At 42.0% G+C, this 25,776-nt stretch overlaps 1 protein-coding gene across 1 annotated transcript in view; it reads left to right on the plus strand.

Annotated features, from left to right (window-relative positions):
- Positions 1–13,347: 13,347 nt before the first annotated feature.
- LOC129867600 (cadherin-13-like) overlaps positions 13,348–25,776 on the plus strand; it is a 276,247-nt gene continuing 263,818 nt past the window's right edge. The window contains exon 1 of the mRNA XM_055941106.1: positions 13,348–13,549. Within this exon, the coding sequence (XP_055797081.1) occupies positions 13,505–13,549 (45 nt within the window). The 5' untranslated portion in view covers positions 13,348–13,504. The remainder of the gene's footprint in view (positions 13,550–25,776) is intronic.

The following is a 25,776-nucleotide window of genomic DNA, read 5'->3' on the forward strand; positions in this document are numbered from 1 at the left end:
CTGTCGCAAAGCTAACTAAAAAGCAGCATTCCCCAAGTGAGGATGGCTTTCACTTCAGCAGTAATAAATTCATCAACTTCTTTGAGGAAAAGATCATGATCACTAGAAAGCAAATTACGGACTCCTCTTTAAATCTGCGTATTCCTCCAAAGCTCAGCTGTCCTGAGTCTGCACAACTCTGCCAGGACCAAGGATCAAGAGAGACACTTAAGTGTTTTAGTACTATATCTCCTGACACAATGATGAAAATAATCATGGCCTCTAAACCTTCAAGCTGCATACTGGACCCTATTCCAACTAAACTACTTAAAGAGCTGCTTCATGTGCTTGGCCCTCCTATGTTGAATATAATAAACGGCTCTCTATCCACCGGATGTGTACCAAACTCACTAAAAGTGGCAGTAATAAAGCCTCTCTTGAAAAAGCCAAACCTTGACCCAGAAAATATAACAAACTATCGGCCTATATCGAATCTTCTATTCCTCTCAATTTTTTTTGAAAAAGCTGTTGCGCAGCAACTCACTGCCTTCCTGAAGACAAACAATGTATACAAAATGCTTCAGTCTGGTTTTAGACCCCATCATAGCACTGAGACTGCACTGGTGAAGGTGGTAAATTACCTTTTAATGGCGTCAGACCGAGGCACTGCATCTGTCCTCGTGCTCCTAGACCTTAGTGCTGCCTTTGATACCATCGATCACCATATTCTTTTGGAGAGATTGGAAACCCAAATTGGTTTACATGGATAAGTTCTGGCCTGGTTTAGATCTTATCTGTTGGAAAGATATCAGTTTGTCTCTGTGAATGGTTTGTCCTCTGACAAATCAACTGTACATTTCGGTGTTCCTCAAGGTTCCGTTTTAGGACCACTATTGTTTTCACTATATATTTTACCTCTTGGGGATGTCATTCGAAAACATAATGTTAACTTTCACTGCTATGCGGATGACACACAACTGTACATTTCAATGAAACATGGTGAAGCCCCAAAATTGCCCTCGCTAGAAGCCTGTGTTTCAGACATAAGGAAGTGGATGGCTGAAAACGTTCTACTTTTAAACTCGGACAAAACAGAGATGCTTGTTCTAGGTCCCAAGAAATAAAGAGATCTTCTGTTAAATCTGACAATTAATCTTGATGGTTGTAAAGTCGTCTCAAATAAAACTGTGAAGGACCTCGGCGTTACTCTGGACCCTGATCTCTCTTTTGACGAACATATCAAGACTGTTTCAAGGACAGCTTTTTTCCATCTACGTAACATTGCAAAAATCAGAAATTTTCTGTCCATAAATGATGCAGAAAAATTAATCCATGCTTTTGTTACTTCTAGGTTAGACTACTGCAATGCTCTACTTTCCGGCTACCCGGATAAAGAACTAAATAAACTTCAGTTAGTGCTAAATACGGCTGCTAGAATCCTGACTAGAACCAAAAAATTTGATCATATTACTCCAGTGCTAGCCTCCCTACACTGGCTTCCTGTTAAGGCAAGGGCTGATTTCAATGTTTTACTGTTAACCTACAAAGCGTTACATGGGTTTGCTCCTACCTATCTTTCCGAGTTGGTCCTGCCGTACATTCCTACACGTACGCTACGGTCACAAGATGCAGGCCTCCTAATTGTCCCTAGAATTTCTAAGCAAACAGCTGGAGGCAGGGCTTTCTCCTATAGATCAACATATTTATGGAATAGTCTGCCTACCCATGTGAGAGACGCAGACTCGGTCTCAACCTTTAAGTCTTTATTGAAGACTGATCTCTTCAGTAGGTCCTATGATTGAGTGTAGTCTGGTCCAGGAGTGTGAAGGTGAACGGAAAGGCTCTGGAGCAACGAACCGCCCTTGCTGTCTCTGCCTGGCCGGTTCCCCTCTCTTCACTGGGATTCTCTGCCTCTAACTCTATTACAGGGGCTGAGTCACTGGCTTACTGCTGCTCTTTCATGCCGTCCCTAGGAGGGGTGCGTCACTTGAGTGGGTTGAGTCACTGACGTGATCTTCCTGTCTGGGTTGGTGCTCCCCCTTGGGTTGTGCCGTGGCGGAGATCTTTGTGGCTATACTCGGCCTTGTCTCAGGATGGTAATTTGGTGGTTGAAGATATCCCTCTAGTGGTGTGGGGGCTGTGCCTTGGCAAAGTGGGTGGGGTTATATCCTTCCTGTTTGGCCCTGTCCGGGGGTATCATTGGATGGGGCCACAGTGTCTCCTGACCCCTCCTGTCTCAGCCTCCAGTATTTATGCTGCATTAGTTTGTGTCGGGGGGCTAGGGTCAGTTTGTTATATCTGGAGTACTTTTGTCTTATCCGGTGTCCTGTGTGAAATTAAGTATGCTCTCTCTAATTCTCTCTTTCTCTCTCTCGGAGGACCTGTGCCCTAGGACCATGCCTCAGGACGACCTGACATCATGACTCCTTGCTGTCCCCAGTCCACCTGGCCGTGCTGCTGCTCCAGTTTCAACTGTTCTGCCTGCGGCTATGGAACCCGGACCTGTTCACCGGACGTGCTACCTGTCCCAGCCCTACTGTTTTCAACTCTCTCGTGACCGCAGGAGCGGTAGAGATACTCTTAATGATCGGCTATGAAAAGCCAACTGACATTTACTCCTGAGGTGCTGCACCCTCGACAACTACTGTGATTATTATTTTTTGATTATTATTATGCTGGTCATTTATGAACATTTGAACATCTTAGCCATGTTCTGTTATAATCTCCACCCGGCACAGCCAGAAGAGGACTGGCCACCCCTCATAGCCTGGTTCCTCTCTAGGTTTCTTCCTAGGTATTGGCCTTTCTAGGGAGTTTTTCCTAGCCACCGTGCTTCTACACCTGCATTGCTTGCTGTTTAGGGTTTTAGGCTGGGTTTCTGTACAGCACTTTGAGATATCAGCTGATGTACGAAGGGCTATATAAATACATTTGATTTGATTTGATATACCCTTTCCTACAGACCAGGCTCCCAGAACGTGAAGGGAGACACATTGTCCCGGCTGTATGACACAGAGGAGCGGCCCATGGATCCCACTCCCATACTCCCCGCCTCCTGCCTGGTGGCGCCGGTAGTGTGGGAGCTGGACACGGACATTGAGCAGGCGTTACGTGCAGAGCCCACTCCCGTCCAGTGTCCCGCTGGGCGTCTGTACATTCTGTCTGCTGAGCCCAGTGTAAGGCTCCTAGGCACCTGCCCAGAGGTAAGCTACACCCCTTACCCGTTCCACAGCGACCTTGGACGCACCTGTCGGTGGATTTTCTGACTGATCTTCCACCTTCACAGGGTAACACCGCGATCCTGGTCGTTGTGGATCATTTCTCTAAGTCCTGTCATCTCCTCCCTCTGCCCGGTCTCCCTACGGCCCTACAGACTGCGGAGGCCTTGTTTACACACGTCTTCCGGCACTACGGGGTGCCTGAGGATATAGTGTCTGATCGGGGTCCCCAGTTCACATCTAGGGTCTGGAAGGCGTTCATGGAACATCTGGGGGTCTCGAACAGCCTTACTTTGGGGTTTCACCCAAAGTAATGGGCAGGTGGAGAGAGTGAACCAGGATCTGGGCAGGTTTTTGTGGTCCTATTGCCAGGACCGGCCAAGTGAGTGGGCAGCGTTCGTGCACTGGGCCGAGATGGCACAGAATTCGCATCGCCACTCCTCCACTACTCTCTCTCCCTTCCAGTGTGTACTGGGGTACCCGCCGTTCTGGCGCCTTGGCATCAGAGTCAGACCGAGGTTCCTGTGGTGGACGACTGGTTCAGGTGCGCGGAGGAGACATGGGAGGCTGTCCGTGTTAACCTTCAGCAGGCCGTGATGCGCCAAAAGGAGAACGCAGATCGCAGTGAGGCCCCTGTGTTGGCACCGGGGACTGGGTCTGGCTCTCGACCCGAATACTGCCCCTCCGCTTGCCCTGCCGGAAGCTGTGTCCACTGTTTGCGGGGCCATTTAATGTCCTGAGGAGAGTGAACAAAGTATGTTATAGGTTACAGCTTCCACCCGATTACCGTATCAACCACTCGTTCCATGTGTCTCTCCTCAGGCCGGTGGTGGCTGGCCCGCTCCAGGAGTCTGAGGTGCGGGAGGTTCCTCCGCCCCCTCTGGACATCGGGGGGGCCCCGGCATACTCCTTTCGCTCCATCCTGGATTCGAGGCATCGGGCGAGGGGCCTTCAGTATCTCGTGGAGTGGGAGGGGTACGGTCCGGAGGAGAGGTGCTGGGTTCCGGTCGCGAACGTGTTGGACCCTTCAATGCTGCAGGAGTTCCACCGTCTTCGTTTGGATCGCCGTGAGCCTCGCCCTCCGGGTCATCCCCAAGGCCGGTGTCGACGCCGTTAAGGGGGGGGGTACTGTCATGACTTCCGCCGAAGTTGGTTCCTCTCCTTGTTCGGGCGGCGTTCGGCGGTCGACGTCACCGACCTTCTAGCCATCGCCAATCCACTTTTCATTTTCCATTGGTTTTGTCTTGTCTTCCATCACACCTGGTTCTTGTGGTGCTTGTGCACGGTATGCTGGTGAATACCGGGTTTTGTTTGACCCATTTCATGTATTGTTCTGCTGACGGTGGTTTATGTTGATTAAACGACACCGTTGTAATCAGTTTTCGCCCTCCTGCACCTGACTTCTCTCCCGCCAGTACGCACCTCATTACACAACGGGAAATGTAAATTATTATCCGGATTATTATGAATGGAAATGTTTGGATGGCTTGATAAAAGTTTGTGAGGGAAAATCAAGTCTCATTTCAAAGTGGAAATTACAAACTTCTAAAACCTCAAATGGGTCTTTCTATAAATAATGGGGCCAAAATGCTTTGAAACAAAAATTTAATAATTTTCATGCAGTTCCACATGTGTATTTGTGAATATGTGAATATGCAAACTGGCCCATAATGCCATCTACACAACTACATAGGCTTAGGACTATACATCCTTTAAGTAAGGTTCAAATAGACATTGGCAAGTCAAATTCAAGGACTGACAGGGACTTTTTTAAGCACTACGTTGTAATTTTCAAGGACCTAAATGTTATACAATTGTATCATTTATATAATTGTACATATAGGTCCTAATATAACCCCCCCCCCAAAAAAAGCATGCAAAAAGTGATTTAAAAAGTAGGCCATTACCACTTTAAGATTAAGGTATTTTTTAGCCCTTGCCAATGCATTGACATTCAGCCAACATGTGGGAACTCCTTCAAGACTGTTGGAAAAGCATTCCAGGTGAAGGGTGTTGAGAGAATGCCAAGAGTGTGCAAAGCTGTCATCAAGGCAAAGGGTGGCTACTTTGAAGAATATCAAATATTAAATATTTTTTTATTTGTTTAAGACATTTTTGGTTACTACATGATTCCATATGTGTTATTTCATAGTTTTGATGTCTTCCCTATTATTCTACAATGTAGAAAATATCAAAAATAAATTAAAACCCTTGAATGAATAGGTGTGTCCAAACTTTTGACTGGTACTGTATATACTGTTGTCACGCCCTGGATAGGTCAGGGTGTGATTTGGGGTGGGCATTCTATGTTGTCTATTTCTTTGTTTTTGGCTGAGTATGGTTCCCAATCAGAGGCAGCTGTCTATCGTTGACTCTGATTGGGGATCATACTTAGGCAGCCCCTTTTCCCACTTTCTGTTGTGGGATCTTGTCTTTTTGTGTTGCATGTGTTTGCACTACTAGCTTTACGTTCGTTGAGTTGTTTATTGTTTTTTGTGGAACATTTATTATTAAAGGAAAATGTACGCCTACCACGCTGCACCTTGGTCTCATTCTAACAACGAACATTACAACTGTATTTTGTTCTACTTTATTTTAGTCAATACCACTCTGACATTGCTCATCCTAATATTTATATATTTCTAAATTCCATTATTTTACTTTTTGATGTGACCAATATCATTTAATTTAATTTATTTACCGTAACAAAGGTCCAAAATAGTGTATAAGAGATCATACAAAATATTTTGCTGTGACTCTTATGTGGATGATGTGAAAAATATTTGTTGGTCTGATGTGATTAATAAGAAGCATCCAGACGCTGCACTTGATGAATTTATGAAATTGCTTCTTCGAATTATTGAACAATATGCACCTGTTAAGAAACTGACTGTTAGAACTGTTAAATTTCATGGAATAATGAGGAATTAAAAAACTTTATGGTTGAAAGATATGGAGGAAAAGGAGTGTCTAATAAGTCTGGCTACACATCTGACAGGCTGACTTACTGCAAATTGAGAAATGTTGTGATTAAAATCAACAAAAAGAAGAAGAAACTGTATTATGAAGCCAAGATAAACGATAATGAATGATGGAAAAAAACTTTGGAGTACTTTAAATTAAATTATGGGCAGAAAGACAAATTCAACTCCATCTTTCATTGAATCTGATGGCTTATACGTCACAAAACCATTTGATGTTGCCAATTATTTTAATAATTACTTAATTGGCAAACTTAGGCAGGAAATGCCAACAACGAACAGTTAGCCATCATATTCATGCATAAAAAAATAATAATGAAAGAAAAACATTGCAAGTCAGAATTTTGTAAAGTTAGTGTGGGAGCGGTGGACATTTAGTCACAGTGGATACAACGTCTCCTATACACTTCCTGATAAACTCAGTCACCATATCAGTATATTCGTCTATGTTGTTCTCAGAGCCTACCCAGAACATATCCCATTCCACTTGATCAAAACAATCTTGAAACGTGGATTCCGATTGGTCAGACCAGCGTTGAAGTCCTTAACACAGGTACTTCCTGTTTGAGTTTCTGCCTGTAGGAAGGGAGGAGAAAAATCGAGTCATGATCAGACTTGCCGAAGGGAGGGCGGGGGAGGGCCTTGTTGGCATCCTGGAAGTTGGAGTAGCAGTGGTCAAGTGTTTTATTAGCGTGAGTACTTCAGTCAATGTGTTGATAAAACTTCGGTAACGTTTTCCTCAAATTTGCATTGATAAAATCCCCAGCTACAATAAATGTCGCCTCAGGATATGTGGTTTCCAGTTGGAATAAAGTACAGTGAAGTTCTTTGAGGGCCGTCGTGGTATCGGCTTACGGGGGAATATACATGGCTGTGACTATAACGGGAAAGAATTCTCTTGGGAGGTACTGTAATATGGTTGGCCTTTGATTGTGAGGTATTCTAGGTGGGATCAATAAAATAATTTGAGTTCCTGTATGTTATCACAATCACACCATGAGTAATTAGTCATGAAACATATTCCGACGCCCTTCTTCTTCCCAAGATATATTTTTTCCTGTCTGAGCGATGAACTGAGATCCCAACAGGCTGGACCGACTCAGACAGTATTTCCCGTTAGAGCAACAGAGAATGAAACAGAGAATGTTACAATCCCTGATGTCTCTCTGGAAGGAAATCCTTGCCCTGAGCTCGTCAACTTTATTATCCAGAGACTGAACATTAACGGGTAATATACTCGGAAGCGGTGGGTGGTGTGCTCGACTCCTGAGTCAGACTAAAAGTCCGCTTCGAGTGCCTTTTTGGAAAAGCCTGGGAACAGTTTTGGAACAGCCTCTGGGATCCGTTCAATTGCCCTGGGGGATACGAACAAAGGATCCGGTTCGAGAAAGTCGTATTCCTGGTCGTAATGCCGGAAATGCTGATGAGTTACAGTCGCTCTGATACCCAAAAGTTCTTCCCGGCTGTATGTAATAACACCAAAAATTTCCTGGTCTAATAATGTAAGAAATAACACATGAAACACTAAATTTAGCAAAGTTTCGGCGCAATTAAGGTTTATACCACTACGTTGGCACGAGAAAAAAAAACCGACAGAAAATATGGTTGTTTAAAGTTAGAGGCTCAACAATGTTAGTATTTTGAAAGTCATGTAGTGTGCACCCAGCATACTATTAACTTCCTGTTGCCACATAACTATTTGTGTACCCTTTTTTTCTCCCCAATTGGTAGTTACAGACTTGTCCTATCGCTGCGACTCCAGTACAGAGGAAGGTCAAGAGCCATGCGTATTACAAAACATGACCCCGCCAAGCCGCACTGCCCTCTTAACCCAGAAGCCAGCCACACCAATGTGTCGGTGGGAACACCGTATAGCTGGCGACCAAAGTCAGCATGCATACAGCATGCATACTCCCAATACTGGAGCGCAATGGGAGAACGCAAACCAGCCAAACCCTAAACTAACCCGGATGATGCTGGACCAATTGTGCGCCTAGCAGGGATACTTTACACACACCCCATATTTTGGATGGGAAAAACATTTGAGACACTTAACCTGTTGGGGATGGGGGCGCTGTTTAGACTATTTATGCTAATGTGGCTAATTTTTTAAACGGCTTCCCACAAAATCCTTGATCGTACAATATGCATATTATTATTATTATTGGATAGAAAACAGTCTATAGTTTCTATAGGAGTTGAAATTTTGTCTCTAAGTGGAACAGAGCCCATTCTACAGCAATTTCCCTGACATGGAGTCAGATTTGAGAAACGTTGGCCACTTTTCTGAAGTCATTTAAACGGGCACTGTCGTTGCTATGACTATACGGACACTTCTTACGTCTTCCCCTGGATGCCTTTACGTGATGACGATTCCAACGGGCTCGATTGCTCGTTCACAGGCCCTACAAATGAAAAAAACCTTTAGCTAGCAAGTCTTTTCTTGCTGCGTAACGCGCGTGGAAGACACCGACCCTCTCCTGTTCCAAGCATTAGTTTAGCCTGTTATATTTCTCCGGTCATCTTTTCACTCGTTATAGGAGTTACAAACATCACAAAGTAGTTAATTTAAAGCGTTTTATAGCAATTTATATCCGTTTAGTGCGATTTTGTGACATTTATTTTTGCAACGATGTGAAAAGTTGGACACGCTTTTCAGTTCATCCCGAACGTAGTTGACATTTCCACATGGCAAGAGGACAGCTTTCCACCAAAAGACGATTTCTCCCAAGAAAGGATCCTTTGCCCAAGATACTGATGGAAGAACAGCTCAAGGTAGGACATTTTTATTATGATAAATCGTGTTTCTGTCGAAACATTTTAGTGGCTTAGGACGCCATGTTTTTTGACGTAGCTTCGCTTGGCGCAAACTGTATTGAAAAGTAAGGATAAATTAAAAAATGTAATAACGCAATTGTATTAAGAATTAAATTGTCTATCAATCCCTGTCCACCCTATATTTTTTAGTCACGTTTATGAGTATTTATGTATAAGAGTAGATCACTGTCTAAGTGGCGCAAGGACAAATTCTGACCAGCCGAGTTACATTTCACATTGTCTAACCATGATTTTGGTGGCTAAATATAAACATTTTCGATCAAACTGTATATGCATGTTGTAATGTGATGTTACAGGAGTGTCATCGGAAGAATTCTGAGAAGGTTAGTGAAAAAATTAATATCTTTTGGCGATGTTGACTTTTATCGCTCACTTTGGCTAGAATCAATGCTGGGCTGCTAATTGCTATGTGCTAAGCTAATATAACGATTTATTGTGTTTTCGCTGTAAGACACTTAGAAAATCTGAAATATTGTCTGTATTCACAGGATCTGTGTCTTTCGATTCGTGTATGCTGTGTATTTTTACGAAATGTTTGATGATTAGTAGTTAGGTAAACACGTTGCTCATTGTAATTATTCTAGTCCATTTGTGATGGTGGGTGCAATTGTAAACTATGCCATATACCTGAAATATGCACTTTTTTCTAACAAAACCTATCCCATACCATAAATATGTTATCAGACTGTCATCTAATGAGTTTTTTTGTTGGTTAGGGGCTATAAATATCTTAGTTTAGCCGAATTGGTGATGGCTACTGGTGTTGGTGGACAAATAAAAGATGGTGGAATATGCTAATGTGTTTTTAGGTAATAGATGTACATCTTTACATATTGTGTCTTCCCTGTAAAACATTTTAAAAATCGGAAATGTTGACTGGATTCATAAGATCTGTGTCTTTCATTAGCTGTATTGGACTTTAATGTGTGAAAGTTAAATATTTTAAAAAAATATTTTTTTTGAATTTCGCGGCACTGGTTTTTCAGTGGGGGGGGGGGGGGTGTGCCGCTAGCGCCACGCTGATCCTAGACAGGTTAAAGAGATAGGTGTGCTGTCCAGAATTGTCCAGAGATGAGGTAAGTAATAAAGAGATTGCAAGATGTGATAAACCGACAGAAGTCGGACCATAAATTTGCTCCAACAGGCCCAAAACTAACTCCATCTTTGGCCACAGAGCTCCACTGCTGCCAGGACAGGGTCAAGAATGGAGTAAGACGACTTCATTCCCACCTAGTGGTCAGATAGGAGAATAACACCTTGGAGGCAGACCAACCCCATCCACCTTTACACACCATTGAGTCATTCAAATGAGATTTTGCATCCGGTCTAATTTATATGAATGCTTTGATTTCTTATGAAATTCCTCTGAAACGAATTGACAGTGTTCCCAGACAGCTGATTAAGGCATGAATATGTGTTATGTTTCATTAGTGGTGCTCGGGCCTTGAGAGGTGGTCTGTCTGTTGCATCCAATGGTGCGCTACAGTGTAATTCAACCAAATCAGGCTCTTCAGTCCGTGTGTCCCCTGTGTGTGCTTGTTTTTGTTCCAGATGATTAAACAAATGAATGCAAATAATTTAGAACATGCATAGATGGTTTGATTCACCTCAGTTTAGTTTGGGTTCAGTACAGAGGGAATCAGTATTCTCAGGGGTGGACAGATTTCACTAGGCTGAATCAATATCCCTCAATCATTCACAAAGCTATCCATAACTGTCAATTATTCACATTTATTTATCAACCAATTTTCACAACGGTCTTCAATTGATGGTTGATGCTATAATTGTGCTACCAATTCAATGTTAAGATAATAAATTAAAGCTCCTGAATTTCCACAATAACAAAAAATCCATAAATTATTTTGGTAAAGCTACAACACTCCATGGTGAATTTCACAGTGTACTATTGACCCCTGCTTCTCTGAGGCACAGTTGATACTGTAAAATGATTACTCCTTCTCCTGGTCCAGTCCAGGGTGCACTTGCTCTCTGCCCCAGGGTTTGTTTAAAGTTAATCTAGCCTCTGGTCCTATGGGTCCTAAGGGGGTTACCAGGCAGTCGAGTCTCTATCCTCTCTTCCTAACTTTCCTCTCTCCTCCTTCCCAGCAGCTTGATGAGTCAAACCCAAGAGGATCATAACACATCTCCCATCGTTCTACTGAGGTGGAGAGCCATGGAGTATGCCCTATGCTTCCAAGGGGGCCAAGAGGATTACGGCATGTAAGACTTCTTGTATCCTATCTGCTTTTCAGCACCATGTTTAAAGCCAATTTCCGCAAAATCCTCAACCAGACATGAGCTACAGTGTTTGGTATGTAGAGACACTCACATTAGTAATACATTAGGGACACAACAAGGCCATCTTGTCATCAAAACAGAAGAAATGGACCTGATTTGCAGTCATTAATTTAGTTAATTAGAATATTAGTTAATTTGACTATTAGAATATTACAGTCTCTTATTCAACATTAGAAATCAATGAATAAGTGACTGATGCATGTAGTAGCCTAATGAAGGCCAAATCTGTAAAGCCTGTCAAGTTGATTTAGTAAAGCCCCGAATGCCTTTTCAGTATGCAGAGGTTCCACTTTTGATTTGTAGACTCTCAAGCATGAAATTCAGACTGAAGTCTTCACATTTAACAAAACATTTTCAATTTTCAACGTCTAAAATATCAATGGCATTTTAAGAATGTGTCACCAGAAATATTGTTCTCTTTGACATTTCACTTCTGATCCACCATTATGTCATATTTCATTAATTATTACCATACTTCCTATTTCACCTCATTTATCGAACTTGATAAGCAGAACTTCTGGACCTGAAACAGAGCCATCAGTGTTGATGTGTCGTTTCCCCTCCTATTCTGTTGATAAGTAAATATGGCGCAAAAATTGTGCAACATTGTCTTGGAAAGCAATTCCTCTGACCGTCACAACTATTCCCAGCCTCATTTTTCACATCCGGAGAGAAGAGTAAAGAAATGTGAGTGCTTCCTGAGCAGAAGGAATACAGGGACCCTATCTTGTTGGGTGGCATGACCTTTTTCCTTCCCTATTCACCCTGGATATATGCACAAATCCTTCATCGTCATAATATGCATCCTTGTGAACACACGTCTCTGTGGAACTCTGAGTTTTTTAACACTTCTTTTTTCATTCTCTCTTGGTTCAAAGTTCATCTCATCTTTCTCTTCAGGAACATCCCCCAGTGTCATCCCTCTCCAGAGTGATTTGGGCAGCCATATAAGACACCTGAGCTTTGGTCCTAAAGTGGAAATGTTTTGTATTCACAAGGTAACCTTCACTGAGGGGTGTGGATTTTTCCCTCTCCTCAAACCAAACCCATGGCCATCATGCAGTACCACCTAAAGAGTTGCACATTATCTCAATATAGATTTTTGTTAAAGCAGGTATTAACAAATCAACCATTCAACTCATATTGCATGTTATATAACGTTCTTAGGCACAATATGCCAGAAGTGTCATGCATCAGTATGGATGCATCAGTATGATTTAGGCAGGCCACTGGATCATCCTGAATAACAACTAAAATGGTCAAGTCTTTAAACAAGTCCTCTAGCTCTCTCCCTCTCCAATCTATATGACCCATCAAATAGCATTCTTCTTTTCTACCCTAGCCATAAAGAACACGTTCTGTGTTCATAACAAGCAATATTTTTCTCAACTAAAATGTGTTCGATTTTACCAAGTGAGGTCACAGCAAGCATCAGTTTCTCAGGGGCTCCCGGTGAATAGCGTTTAGAGGCTATATTTTCCACCCAAACGCAACCTTCAATGCAACGGTCACGTCTCTCGTCCTCGGCAAAAAACATGCCCCGAGGCTCGAGACACGCAGACTGAGGGAATAAAATGCCACTTCTGAAGGGCTGTCAAACTCCCACATATTTCCAAATGAAGAATAGTGAGATGAGAAAAAGAGAAAGGTGTACGGTTCTGCCAATGCTTCTTCAAGAATGTAGTCTCATGAAACATTGCATTTGTCAACACATTTTATGTTCATTTTATTGGGCTATGTTCTCTCGCTTTCATTTTAAATTACAGATCTTGCATTAAGGCATACATCTTCTCATCTGATATGCAGACATATTACCCTTTATTTACAGATCAATCATTTGTTTGCCTACATCCAACATTTATTTCTGACTAATTATATATAATATAATTTTCAAACACATATGAATGTGAGTCAGTCCATGTCATTTGTCTGTATATAATAAAATTCGAACCCTATAATTTTTATGATTCATACAGACGCCGGTGGATCAAAAAAAAATCCCCCTATAAATCTATTGGTTGTGGTCTCCGCGCCTCTATCCAATGCTTAGAGGCTGCAGTTCTATTTGGGAAGTTGGCAGCTCGCGGCAAGCTCTTTTACTCTCGCACTGGCAGTTCGACTCTGGAATTATGAGCAGAGCTGGTCAATCCTGTACCTTGTTTTGAATTTTATTCCCAGAGAATTGAGACCATGGAGATTAGCATCGGCATCCTCATTGCGTTCCTTATCTCACAGGTAAGCAGGAACATTTTATGTGGCATTGCATAGCGCTCTCCCGCAGCTGTTCATCAATGATTTATATTATGATCTTTATCAATGATTTAAATTCTGAACTTTAACATGCCACACTTAATACACGGCAAAGGGGTAATGATTATTTGCATTGCATAGGCTCCTAGCCTACGATATTATAGATTGAATGAAACCTACAATTAAAGAGAAACTAAATGAAGCCATATAGTGATTTAATAACTGAATACCACGAAAGATATGATTAGGAGGCAGTCGATGATGTGTTACATGTTGCATTTGCGGCACCTGGTCGTCTTGGTGAGAGTGTCGAGTTTGACATTAATCTGCAGTGGTCAATCAGTCCTTTTACGGATGCCGTTCACATAGGCGTCCAATGGGCGGAACAGGGTAAAGTGTGGAGCTATGTGCAAATCACGGGCGAACTCTTGTCAACAGCCACATCTATATTCCGCTCAGATACCCAGTTGAACGTTTCTTTGGCTCTGTGTTCATGTGGGTGAACGAACGGTGTGAGGGGAGGATTCTCAAGGCAATCAGCTCTTACTGATCTCCCAGAGCATCACTGAAACAGTCAGCGTCTAACTTCAAAAACAAGGGGGGTGTTGGAAGATAGGAAAGCGATTTAGAAGCATTTTATTTCAGATATTTTCCCTCCCCGTTTCCCTTTGACACAGCCTCTTATGTAGGCTATACTTGCTTTGATAGCTCGCTGCCGATTTTATCTGGCATTCATTTGGAGTGACTGATAACTTGGAGTGACTGATAACTTGGAGCAGCTGCCTCCCCCAGTCACATTTTACTCTATTTAAAGTGGCAAAGGACATTATGGCTGAATAGTGACACAGCAAAGTAGTAGGCCAACCGTTGCCCATCATTGGAAAATTAAGTTCCAATTAACATATGAAGCATAGCCTAGGCTACATCTTGTCATCGCGAATCAGTTGATTTTATAAAATAGAAACATGGTGACATTTTACAAAGGTGTGCACTCAACAGTTGCTGCTAATGGAATGTGTTGGGGAAAAACTGTTGAAAGCCAAAATGCGTTGGTTCTAGATTTAGCAAGAAGCTTTTTTAAAAAAAACGTTTAATTCCATTGTCCTCCAAGTGTTGCTGAATCTCCTTTCTCCTTCAATGGTATTGTTTTAAACCTGGATTCCTAGTAAGCTAGACTTGTAGAAGAACAACTGCATTGAAGGTGCGCGCCTTCCCACCAATTCCCAGTTGCTGCGCATTCTTATTTCTCTCTCCATCAAAGGGCGAGGTTCAAGCAGAGGCAGGTGCCGAATTAATGAATGGCTTTTCATCAGAATTTTACCCATCACGATAGGGAGCTTTACTTTCCATATGTATTGCTGTTGATATATTACATGGTTATTAGTGTGTGATGAGACAAGATGTTTGTTACACACCTTTTGCTAAGAGTATGACATCATCAGCAGTCTAAGGTTAATAACATCGTCTCGATACTGCTGCAAAATGTACACAGTTCTCTTTCCACTGATACTGCAATTGTCTGGCTAATCTGGGAGACACAAACATAAATTGTTAGATTGAAAATAGAGTTAATAGGCCGCTGGCTGCGACATGTAAACTAAGGAGAAATTAAAAAAAATAATTATGTGTCTGGTGAGACTGTGTCTGATACTTTTACCGCCAGAGTTGTCTGGCTCTGTTGGCCCGCTTCATCAAGGGAATCAGGTCGCCCTCCCAACTCTCCTCTGACGCTACAGCAACGTTTACCAAACGCCAGGACAACACAACATCCACGTTTCTTATTTATCTTATAGCTCAGGCAGGGCGCCAAGTTTGCCTCCAGAATAAGCTGATGGTGTATTCCCTCTCACCATAAATCCCTGTATTAGAAATGAAACGCTAAGCAGTCGAGAGCCTCAACGATGATTCAGAATAAGTACAGCACAGCACAACCGGGAGGTGCAGGTGCCCATATTTCTCTATCTTTCTGGGTCTCTTTCTCCCCCATCTCTTTCTCTCTCTCTGACTCTCTCTCCATTCTATTTCTCTATCTCTTTCTATGAAGTGATCGAGGATAACTGGAGTCTTCTTTTTTCGTATTCTATTTCATGCAGTTGTCTAAGTATTTCCAAAAGGCTCAGGACAGTGCAGGTGGGTTTGACTGAAAATGGAAAAATAAAGGTAAAGAAAGTGGTACACCTGCGAGTCAGTGAGCACAGCAGATACGTTTGTTGCTCTGGACGTTTATGGAGCTGGTGGTCAACAGAGTGTTAAAGTCCCCTCTAAGCCGGCCTGAAGTGTGAGTGTGACGGGGTGTTGGCATGGTCCTTTATGGTCCAGGTGAATGTTAAAGTGGCCATTCAAGGGGGAATGGGAGAGTACGCTTTACTTTGGTGCCTGATTACAGAGAGACAGGAGGTGTGCCCACCTCAGTGACCCTCCTCTCCCCTGTCTGCAGCTCACTCCACTGATCCAGCAAAAAAATTGTAATATTAAGGAAGTCTCAAGGTTTTGCTCGCCTGAGGTAGAGTATCTCATGATAAGCTGTATACCGCATTATTTACCAAGAGAGTTTTCATCTATATTTTTCGTAGCTGTCTATTTACCACCACAAACCGATGCTGGCACTAAGACTGCACTCAACGAGCTGTATACAACCACAAGCAAACAAGAAAATGCTTATCATGAGGTTGCGCTCCTAGTGGTCGGGGACTTTAATGCAGGGAAACTTAAATCCATTTTACGCTCAGGGGATCTATGTGTTTGAGGGTGTGAGTTGCATGCAGACGTTACAGTCGCCTCTTCACTGTTGACGTTGAGACTGGTGTTTTGCACATACTATTTAATGAAGCTGCCAGTTGAGGACTTGTGAGGCGTCTGTTTCTCGAACTAAACACTCGAATGTACTTGTCCTCTTGCTCAGTTGTGCATCGGGGCCTCCCACTACTCTTTCTATTCTGGTTAGAGACAGTTTACGGTGTTCTGTGAAGGTAGTAGTACACAGCGTTGTACGAGATCTTCAGTTTTTGGCAATTTATCACATGGAATAGCCTTCATTTCTCAGAACAAGAATTGACTGACGTGTTTCAGAAGAAAGTCTTTGATTCTGGCCATTTTGAGCCTGTAATCGAACCCACAAATGCTGATGCTCCAGATACTCAACTAGTCTAAAAAAGGCTAGTTTTATTGCTTCTTCAATCAGAACACCAGTTTTCAGCTGTGCTAACATAATTGCAAAAGGGTTTTCCAATGATCAATTAGCCTTTTAAAATGATAAACTTGGATTAGCTAACACAACATGTCATTGGAACACAGGAGTGATGGTTGCTGATAATGGGCCTCTGTACGCCTATGTAGATATTCCAAAAAAGTCTGCCGTTTCCAGCTACAATAGTCATTTACAACATTAACAATATCTACACTGTATTTCTGATCAATTTGATGTTATTTTAATGGACAAAAAATGAGCTTTTCTTTCAAAAACAAGGACATTTCTATGTGACCCCAAACTTTTGAACGGTAGTGTACATATTACCTCAATTACCTCGACTAACCTGTGCCCCTGCACATTGGCTCTGTACCGGTACCCCTGTATATCGCCTGGCTGCCGTTACTTTATTGTTGCTCTTTAATTATTATTATTATTATTTATTTTTTTTACTTCAGTTTATTTTAGTAATTACTTTCTTAACACTTCTGTTTCTTAACTGTGTCGTTGGTTAAATGCTTGTAAGTAAGCATTTCACTGTAAGGTCTACTACACCTGTTGTATTCGGCACATGTGACACATTTTTTTTAAATTTGATACACACACAAACACACTGACAAAATTCAAGATACGAACTCACACATTTAGAAAACAAAGGTAGAAAATATATCTGTTATTGTGATCTTATCAAGCTTAGCTAAGCCAAAAAGTAAAAACACACCTGTCCCTCGCCCACACACAATCCCCAGCCATGCCCTCACTTGACCCTTTGGCTTACATTTGCATTGAACCTTAACGTGTTGGAGAGGTTTTGGATACAGATTAGGCTAGACCACATCCCTCCTAACATTCTGTGTTTGGTGTTTTGAGAAGCTTTGTATTTCAAAGATCCTGAATTGGTGATAATTATGTCTGGTGAAGGAGCACAATAAGCCCAACGCAGGGCCAGTAATGTTGACAGTAATGATGGAAGCCAGTCATTAGTGCTGATGGCTATCTGAAACACACTTTCTCTCTCGCTCTCTCTTCCTACTCTTTCTCTTTCTCCGCTTGTGAGGGGTGCAGCGCTCCACCCAATGTCAGCTCTGAGCTGTGCTAGATGTACCTGATGCGTATCTCTCACCCCCGGCGCTGTGTGTGAGACTGAGTTACAGATGAGCATAAAAACAGCCTGTTATCATGTCATTATGGAGCACTGCTTCTCGATACTCAGCCCTGGGCCATAAACACACAGGTCAGGTGGCTTGACCCCAGTATCCTCCTACATGTTATGATGAGCTGCTTGTCTAGTACTGTTGAGTACCTTTGGAGATATTAGCTGGTGGAGGGTTGTTGGAGGAGTTGAAAGTCTTGCTCTCCAGTGGCTTAATGAAGGGAAGATATCAAAGCAGATAGCCAACCCTGTGATGTTAGAGTGCTCTTAAAAATGTATTTGGTTGTAGCTGGTATTGACGGCATCCATACTGGAGTAAAAGCTTCCTGTAAATGATGCTGCTGACGAAAACACATGCACACACAGACACACACACACATTTCTGTAAGACTAAGCAAAGCAGGGAGCGAGCAGATCTCCAGTGCTCTCTCCCTTGATGACTGTGGTTCAGCGGTTCACTTTAATGGACTGTAAGGTCAACCCAAGTCTTAACTCTGTTCAGGGAGGGTTTGACCTTGTGAGGAAAGTTAACCATCCATATTTTCTCTGCCTGGAGCAAAGCAATGTACCTCTCATGGGGATGGAGAGGGAGAGAAGCAATAGGTAGGAGGGGACCATTTTCCCAGGCAAGAAACTGATACAGTCAATATGTCCCCACACAGAGAGAGCCAGGTTTGATATCAGCCCGCTGTAGCCTAATTATACAAAATGCCAATGGATATAAATTAATTAAATGTGCCAACTGAAAAGGCTACTGTCTAGGGAAAATTAAATAATGGCTTATTTGTGTGCCTGTGGTACTGTAGTGTAGAGAGAGAATGAGAAACTTGTGGACTAACCGACAGTGTTTGGCATTCTTTATGTTATGAGCACACACACACGCGCAATCACACACACACACACACACAATATAACAGCGTGTCGTGCAGGAGGAGAGGAGATGGCAGTGCGATTGCCGTCGTCCTGTTTCCGCAACGTCTCCATCTCTTTGTTTGTTTGCGCAGATCATCCTCCTGTCAGGCAGGTAATTGCTGGGGAAGAGCTGCAAAGCCCGGGACTCCCAAATCCTCCGTACAAACAGAAACAGCCAGGCAGTCAGAAAGAAAGAATGATGATTGTCTGAGGCTGACCATACTACATTTCTAACAGGCAGCCTTGTCGGTCTCTGTGCCAGACTGTATATCTCTCTCCATTCGCTCTGGTCCATCATTCTCTCACATTTAAAACACATATTGATGAGTTCTCACAACTCACACTCTTTCTGTTTTTCCTGTCTCCCATTCAAGTTCACCAACAACACAGACAGAACACATCTCTCTCATCCCAGAGAGAGAGAGAGAGAGAGAGAGAGAGAGAGAGAGAGAGAGAGAGAGAGAGAGAGAGAGAGAGAGAGAGAGAGAGAGAGAGAGAGAGAGAGAGAGAGAGAGAGAGAGAGAGAGAGAGAGAATTGAGACAGAATTGGGAGAGAGACTCAGCGGGAACCAGCCCGACCAGCCAGCTGACAGAAGAGAGTGAGGATACATGTAGAGCTGCTTATAGTGCACCCACCCTGCTGAAGTAAAATGGTTGTGAAATACTAATGGGGGGATGGTGATGACTTTGGTGCTTAAGAAGGAGATGCTCTCCCCTCTGGATGGGGAGGTGTGTGTGTGAGTGCTGATTTATGATGAGTGCTGTTTGTGTGTGTCACTGTGTGTGTGTGGCCATGATGGCTGTCCACTACACACACACGCACACACCAGCACACACTTCTCAATTCCTCTATCTCTCTGCCCTTGTGCCTGTGATTTTATTGATTGTGTCTCTGATGGGATGAACTCTATGTGTCATTTCAATGTGGCTGAGCATTACAGCAGTCTCGTTACAAGCCAAAGGGAATGCTTGTTCTGAAAGTAGCCCATTATGCCCTTTCCCCGCCACCCTTCCAGCTCGGAGTGAGGGTGGTAACCAGTGGAGACATGAGAGGCCAGAGAGCGTTGGACTTGTTTCACCTCTGTCTCAAGCTCTTTCCCCTCGCTCTGCTCGCTGGTCCGCCTGTTGCCTTTCATTCCTTGTGATCCATATCAGATGGTCGGAACAGAATGTCACATCTGTGGGAGAGGGAATCAATCACAGCCTGCATTCACCCTGACATCCGCCGTACCTCCCCTGGTCTCCTAGATGGCGACATGGTGCCAGATATCCTACAGCAGATTGGAGATTAAACGTGTGAACTAGGCCGTTAGAAGAAGTGAGTTGCCGTCAGAGGACTAGGAAGTAGAGTACACAAAACACTATATTGATGACCGAGGAGGCCACTTGCAGGCAATTGGAATAGCTTTCCCCTTTTTTTGCTTTTAATGTGAGCATGTGGTGGAATGAGGGAGCCAGTGGCCTTGTCCAATGTCTGGCTTGCCTACTACCATATCCCCGGTAAGTAGGGTACTGCTCCACCCCTTGAAGAAATAAAAATAAAAACAAATAACATGTAATAAAAAAATACATTCACCGGGCCTTTAGTGCTGTATTAGCGGACCGATACACAGTGCATTTGGACAGTATTCAGACCCCTTCACCTTTTCCACATTTTGTTACGTTACAGCCTTATTCTAAAATTGATAAAATGTATTTGTTTCCTCATCAATCTACACACAATACCCCATAATGACAAAGACGAAAACCGGTTTTTGAAAAAACTAAAATATAACATTTACATAAGTATTCAGACCCTTTACTCAGTACTTTGTTGAAGCATTTTTGGCAGCGATTACAGCCTCGAGTCTTCTTGGGTATGACACTACAAGCTTGGCACACCTGTATTTGGGGAGATCGTCACCAGACTTCATCTTCATCAACCATATCCCTGACCACCTTCCTCTGTTCAAGCCCCATGAACTGTCCTTCTCAATCTTTGGAGGATGCATGGACTCAGACTTGGCCTCTATTGGTTGACCTAGCCAACTATAGCTAGGCTACACATTATGTATTGCTTGTTTGTTTTTGGCTTTTGATGTGTTTTGAGATGATGAAAAGCGCTTTTGAAATGTAATCAATTATTATACCAAAGATGGTTTATTTAGTTTAGTTAAGCAAAAAGCTCTAATGAAGGCATGACACTCAAGCTTCAGTAAAAGTAATACTAGCAAAAGCAGTGTGCAGGTTTCTTTTTTCTTTCAACTTATCTAATTGTTACCATGCACCTGCAACAAGATGCTCAAATGTGCGAGTGTAATTTTTTATGTTGAAAGTAAAACACAACAGTAGATGTACCGGTATCAAATATATGTTTTTATTACAAGCAATAAATACTTTTTAATGAATACAGAAATCCACTTTGGGTTTAAAAAAGGATTTCACCAAAAACAGTAGAAAATGAATAACTGAATAGCTATACATAAAAATACTTCTTAATCATGGCCACTTTAATAGGCAAAAGTTGTGCCTCCCTGGCAGTCACATCCTTCTCCCGCGACCACATCTGGACCCTTCTGGGAGGGAGAGGAGGAGATGATGACCGGTGGGGTGATGGAGTGGCATAACCCGCAGCACCTCATCCATCACCGCATACCACTTCCAGTATGCGGTTGTGGCCTCCCTCCGTGCTGACTCTGGTGCAGGGAGCTTTCAACTCCTGAAAAATATAGAAACGGATAGCTTTCAGCATCAAACATACATGTACTACATGTAAAGGCCTGTAAAAGGTAGTATGCCAATTGCAGTGCATTTCTCTGGAATAGTTTCACATTTCTAAAATGTACAGTACATTCAGAAACGATTCATACCCCTTGACTTCGTCAAAATGTTGTTGTTTTACAGCCTGAATCTAAAATGAATTACATTAAAATGTTGTGTCACTGGACTACACACAATAACTCATAATGTCAATGAGGAATTATGTTTTTAGAAATGTTAACAAATTAATAATAAATTAAAAGCTGAAATGTCAATAAGTCAGGGGCACAGCTTTCACTGGGGACGGGGGGACGGGGGCATGTCCCCCCACATTCTGAAATTGCAGACTCCTGAGTGGTCGGGTAGTCTGTTTAGAGTTTTTATCCAACTGGATATTTTTTATTTTTTTAATGTCCCCCCCACTTCTAAAACCAAAGTTGCGCCCCTATGATAAGTATTCAACCCCTTTGCTTAACAACTCACATAATAAGTTGCATGGACTCACTCTGTGTGCAATAATAGTCTTTCGTGATTTTTGAATGACTACCTCATCTCTGTACCCCACACATACAATTATCTGTAATGTCACTCAGTCGAGCAGTGAATTTCAAATACAGATTCAACCACAAAGACCAGGGATGTTTTCCAATGCCACCAAAAGTTGGACACCGATTGGTAGATAAAAAAAGCAGACATGAAATATCCCTTTGAGCATGGTGAAGTTATTAATTACACATTGAATGGTGTATCAATACACCCAGTTACTACAAAGTTACAGGCGTTCTTCCTAACTGAATTGCTGGATAGGAAGGACACCACTCAGGGATTTCTCCATGAGGTCAATGGTGACTTAAAACAGTTGCAGAGTTTAATGGCTGTGATAGCAGAAAACTTAGGATGTATCAACAACATTCTAGTTACTCCACAATACTAACCTAAATTACAGAGTGAAAATAAATTAGCATGTACAGAATAAAAACATTCCAAAACATGTATCCTGTTTGCAATAAGACACTAAAGTGAAGGTGCAAAAAAATATGGCAAAGAAATTAACTTTATGTCCTGAATAGGAAGCGTTATGTTTGTGGCAAATCCAACACAACACATTACTGAGCATCACTCTTCATATTTTCAAGCATAGTGGTGGCTGCATCATGTTATGCGTAAGCTTGTCATCGGAAAGGACTAATTCAGTAACCTAAAACACAAGGCCAAGTACACACTGGAGTTGCTTACCAAGACGACATAGAAAGTTCCTGAGTGGGCTAGTTACAGTGTTGACTTAAATCGTCTTGAAAATCTATGGCAAGACTTGAAAAAGGCTGTCTGTCTAGCAACGATCAACAATATTTGTTTGTACAATACGGGTGTGTAAAGATCTCAGAGACTTACCCAGAAAAATTCACAGCTGTAATCACCTTCCAAAGGTGATTCTAACATGTACTGACTCAAGGGTGTGAATACTTATGTTAACCTGTTGGGGATGGGGGCGCTGTTTAGACTATTTATGCTAATGTGGCTAATTTTTTAAACGGCTTCCCACAAAATCCTTGATCGTACAATATGCATATTATTATTATTATTGGATAGAAAACAGTCTATAGTTTCTATAGGAGTTGAAATTTTGTCTCTAAGTGGAACAGAGCCCATTCTACAGCAATTTCCCTGACATGGAGTCAGATTTGAGAAACGTTGGCCACTTTTCTGAAGTCATTTAAACGGGCACTGTCGTTGCTATGACTATACGGACACTTCTTACGTCTTCCCCTGGATGCCTTTACGTGATGACGATTCCAACGGGCTCGATTGCTCGTTCACAGGCACTACAAATGAAAAAAACCTTTAGCTAGCAAGTCTTTTCTTGCTGCGTAACGCGCGTGGAAGACACCGACCCTCTCCTGTTCCAAGCATTAGTTTAGCCTGTTATATTTCTCCGGTCATCTTTTCACTCGTTATAGGAGTTACAAACATCACAAAGTAGTTAATTTAAAGCGTTTTATAGCAATTTATATCCGTTTAGTGCGATTTTGGGACATTTATTTTTGCAACGATGTGAAAAGTTGGGAACGCTTTTCAGTTCATCCCGAACGTAGTTGACATTTCCACATGGCAAGAGGACAGCTTTCCACCAAAAGACGATTTCTCCCAAGAAAGGATCCTTTGCCCAAGATACTGATGGAAGAACAGCTCAAGGTAGGACATTTTTATTATGATAAATCGTGTTTCTGTCGAAACATTTTAGTGGCTTAGGACGCCATGTTTTTTGACGTAGCTTCGCTTGGCGCAAACTGTATTGAAAAGTAAGGATAAATTAAAAAATGTAATAACGCAATTGTATTAAGAATTAAATTGTCTATCAATCCCTGTCCACCCTATATTTTTTAGTCACGTTTATGAGTATTTATGTATAAGAGTAGATCACTGTCTAAGTGGCGCAAGGACAAATTCTGACCAGCTGAGTTACATTTCACATTGTCTAACCATGATTTTGGTGGCTAAATATAAACATTTTCGATCAAACTGTATATGCATGTTGTAATGTGATGTTACAGGAGTGTCATCGGAAGAATTCTGAGAAGGTTAGTGAAAAAATTAATATCTTTTGGCGATGTTGACTTTTATCGCTCACTTTGGCTAGAATCAATGCTGGGCTGCTAATTGCTATGTGCTAAGCTAATATAACGATTTATTGTGTTTTCGCTGTAAGACACTTAGAAAATCTGAAATATTGTCTGTATTCACAGGATCTGTGTCTTTCGATTCGTGTATGCTGTGTATTTTTACGAAATGTTTGATGATTAGTAGTTAGGTAAACACGTTGCTCATTGTAATTATTCTAGTCCATTTGTGATGGTGGGTGCAATTGTAAACTATGCCATATACCTGAAATATGCACTTTTTTCTAACAAAACCTATCCCATACCATAAATATGTTATCAGACTGTCATCTAATGAGTTTTTTTGTTGGTTAGGGGCTATAAATATCTTAGTTTAGCCGAATTGGTGATGGCTACTGGTGTTGGTGGACAAATAAAAGATGGTGGAATATGCTAATGTGTTTTTAGGTAATAGATGTACATCTTTACATATTGTGTCTTCCCTGTAAAACATTTTAAAAATCGGAAATGTTGACTGGATTCATAAGATCTGTGTCTTTCATTAGCTGTATTGGACTTTAATGTGTGAAAGTTAAATATTTTAAAAAAATATTTTTTTTGAATTTCGCGGCACTGGTTTTTCAGTGGGGGGGGGGGGGGTGTGCCGCTAGCGCCACGCTGATCCTAGACAGGTTAATGAGATATTTCTCTATTTCATTTTCAATAAATTTGCTAAACTTTCTCTGTAAAGGCAGTCAATGTTGTTCTCCTCCTCAAACGAGGAGGAGCATGGATAGGACCAAGATGCGGATTGAGGGAAATAAGCCATCTTTTAATGAAAACAGCAAACAAGACACTACAAAACTACAAAACAACAAACGTGACTAACCTTCAACCGTCCATGTGTGGACACAGGAACAAACACCCACAAAACCCCAGTGAAACCCTGGCTGCCTTAGTATGACTCTCAATTAGAGACAAACGATACACACCTGTCTCTAATTGAGAATCATACCAGGCCGAACACAAAAACCAACCTAGAAATACAAAACATAGACTACCCACCCAACACTCACGCCCTGACCAATAAAGACATACAAAACAAGAGAAAACAGGTCAGGAACGTGACATTCTCAAAACATGTTTCACTTTGTCATTATGGGGTATTGTGTGTAAATTGGTGAGAAAAAACAACAATTGAATCCATTTTGAAATCAGGCTCTAACACAACAAAATGTGGATTAAGTCCAGGGGTGTGAATACTTTCTGAAGGCACTGTACAGTCGTTTAGCCTAAAGTTTTGAGAATTACAAAAATATTAATTTTCACAAAGTCTTCTGCCTTCGTTTGTATGATGGCAATTTGCATATACTCCAGAATGATCAGATTAATTGCAATTAATTGCAAAGTCCCTCTTTGCCATGCAAATGAACTGAATCCCTCAAAAACATTTCCACTGCATTTCAACCCTGCCACAAAAGGACCAGCTGACATCATGTCAGTGATTCTCTCATTAACACAGGCATGAGTGTTTACGAGGACAAGGCTGGAGATCACTCTGTCATGCTGATTGAGTTTGAATAACAGACTAGAAGCTTCAAAAGGAGGGTGGTGCTTGGAATCA

Source organism: Salvelinus fontinalis, chromosome 12 (genome assembly GCF_029448725.1).
Source record: "Salvelinus fontinalis isolate EN_2023a chromosome 12, ASM2944872v1, whole genome shotgun sequence".
NCBI classification, from domain to species: Eukaryota; Metazoa; Chordata; class Actinopteri; order Salmoniformes; family Salmonidae; genus Salvelinus; species Salvelinus fontinalis.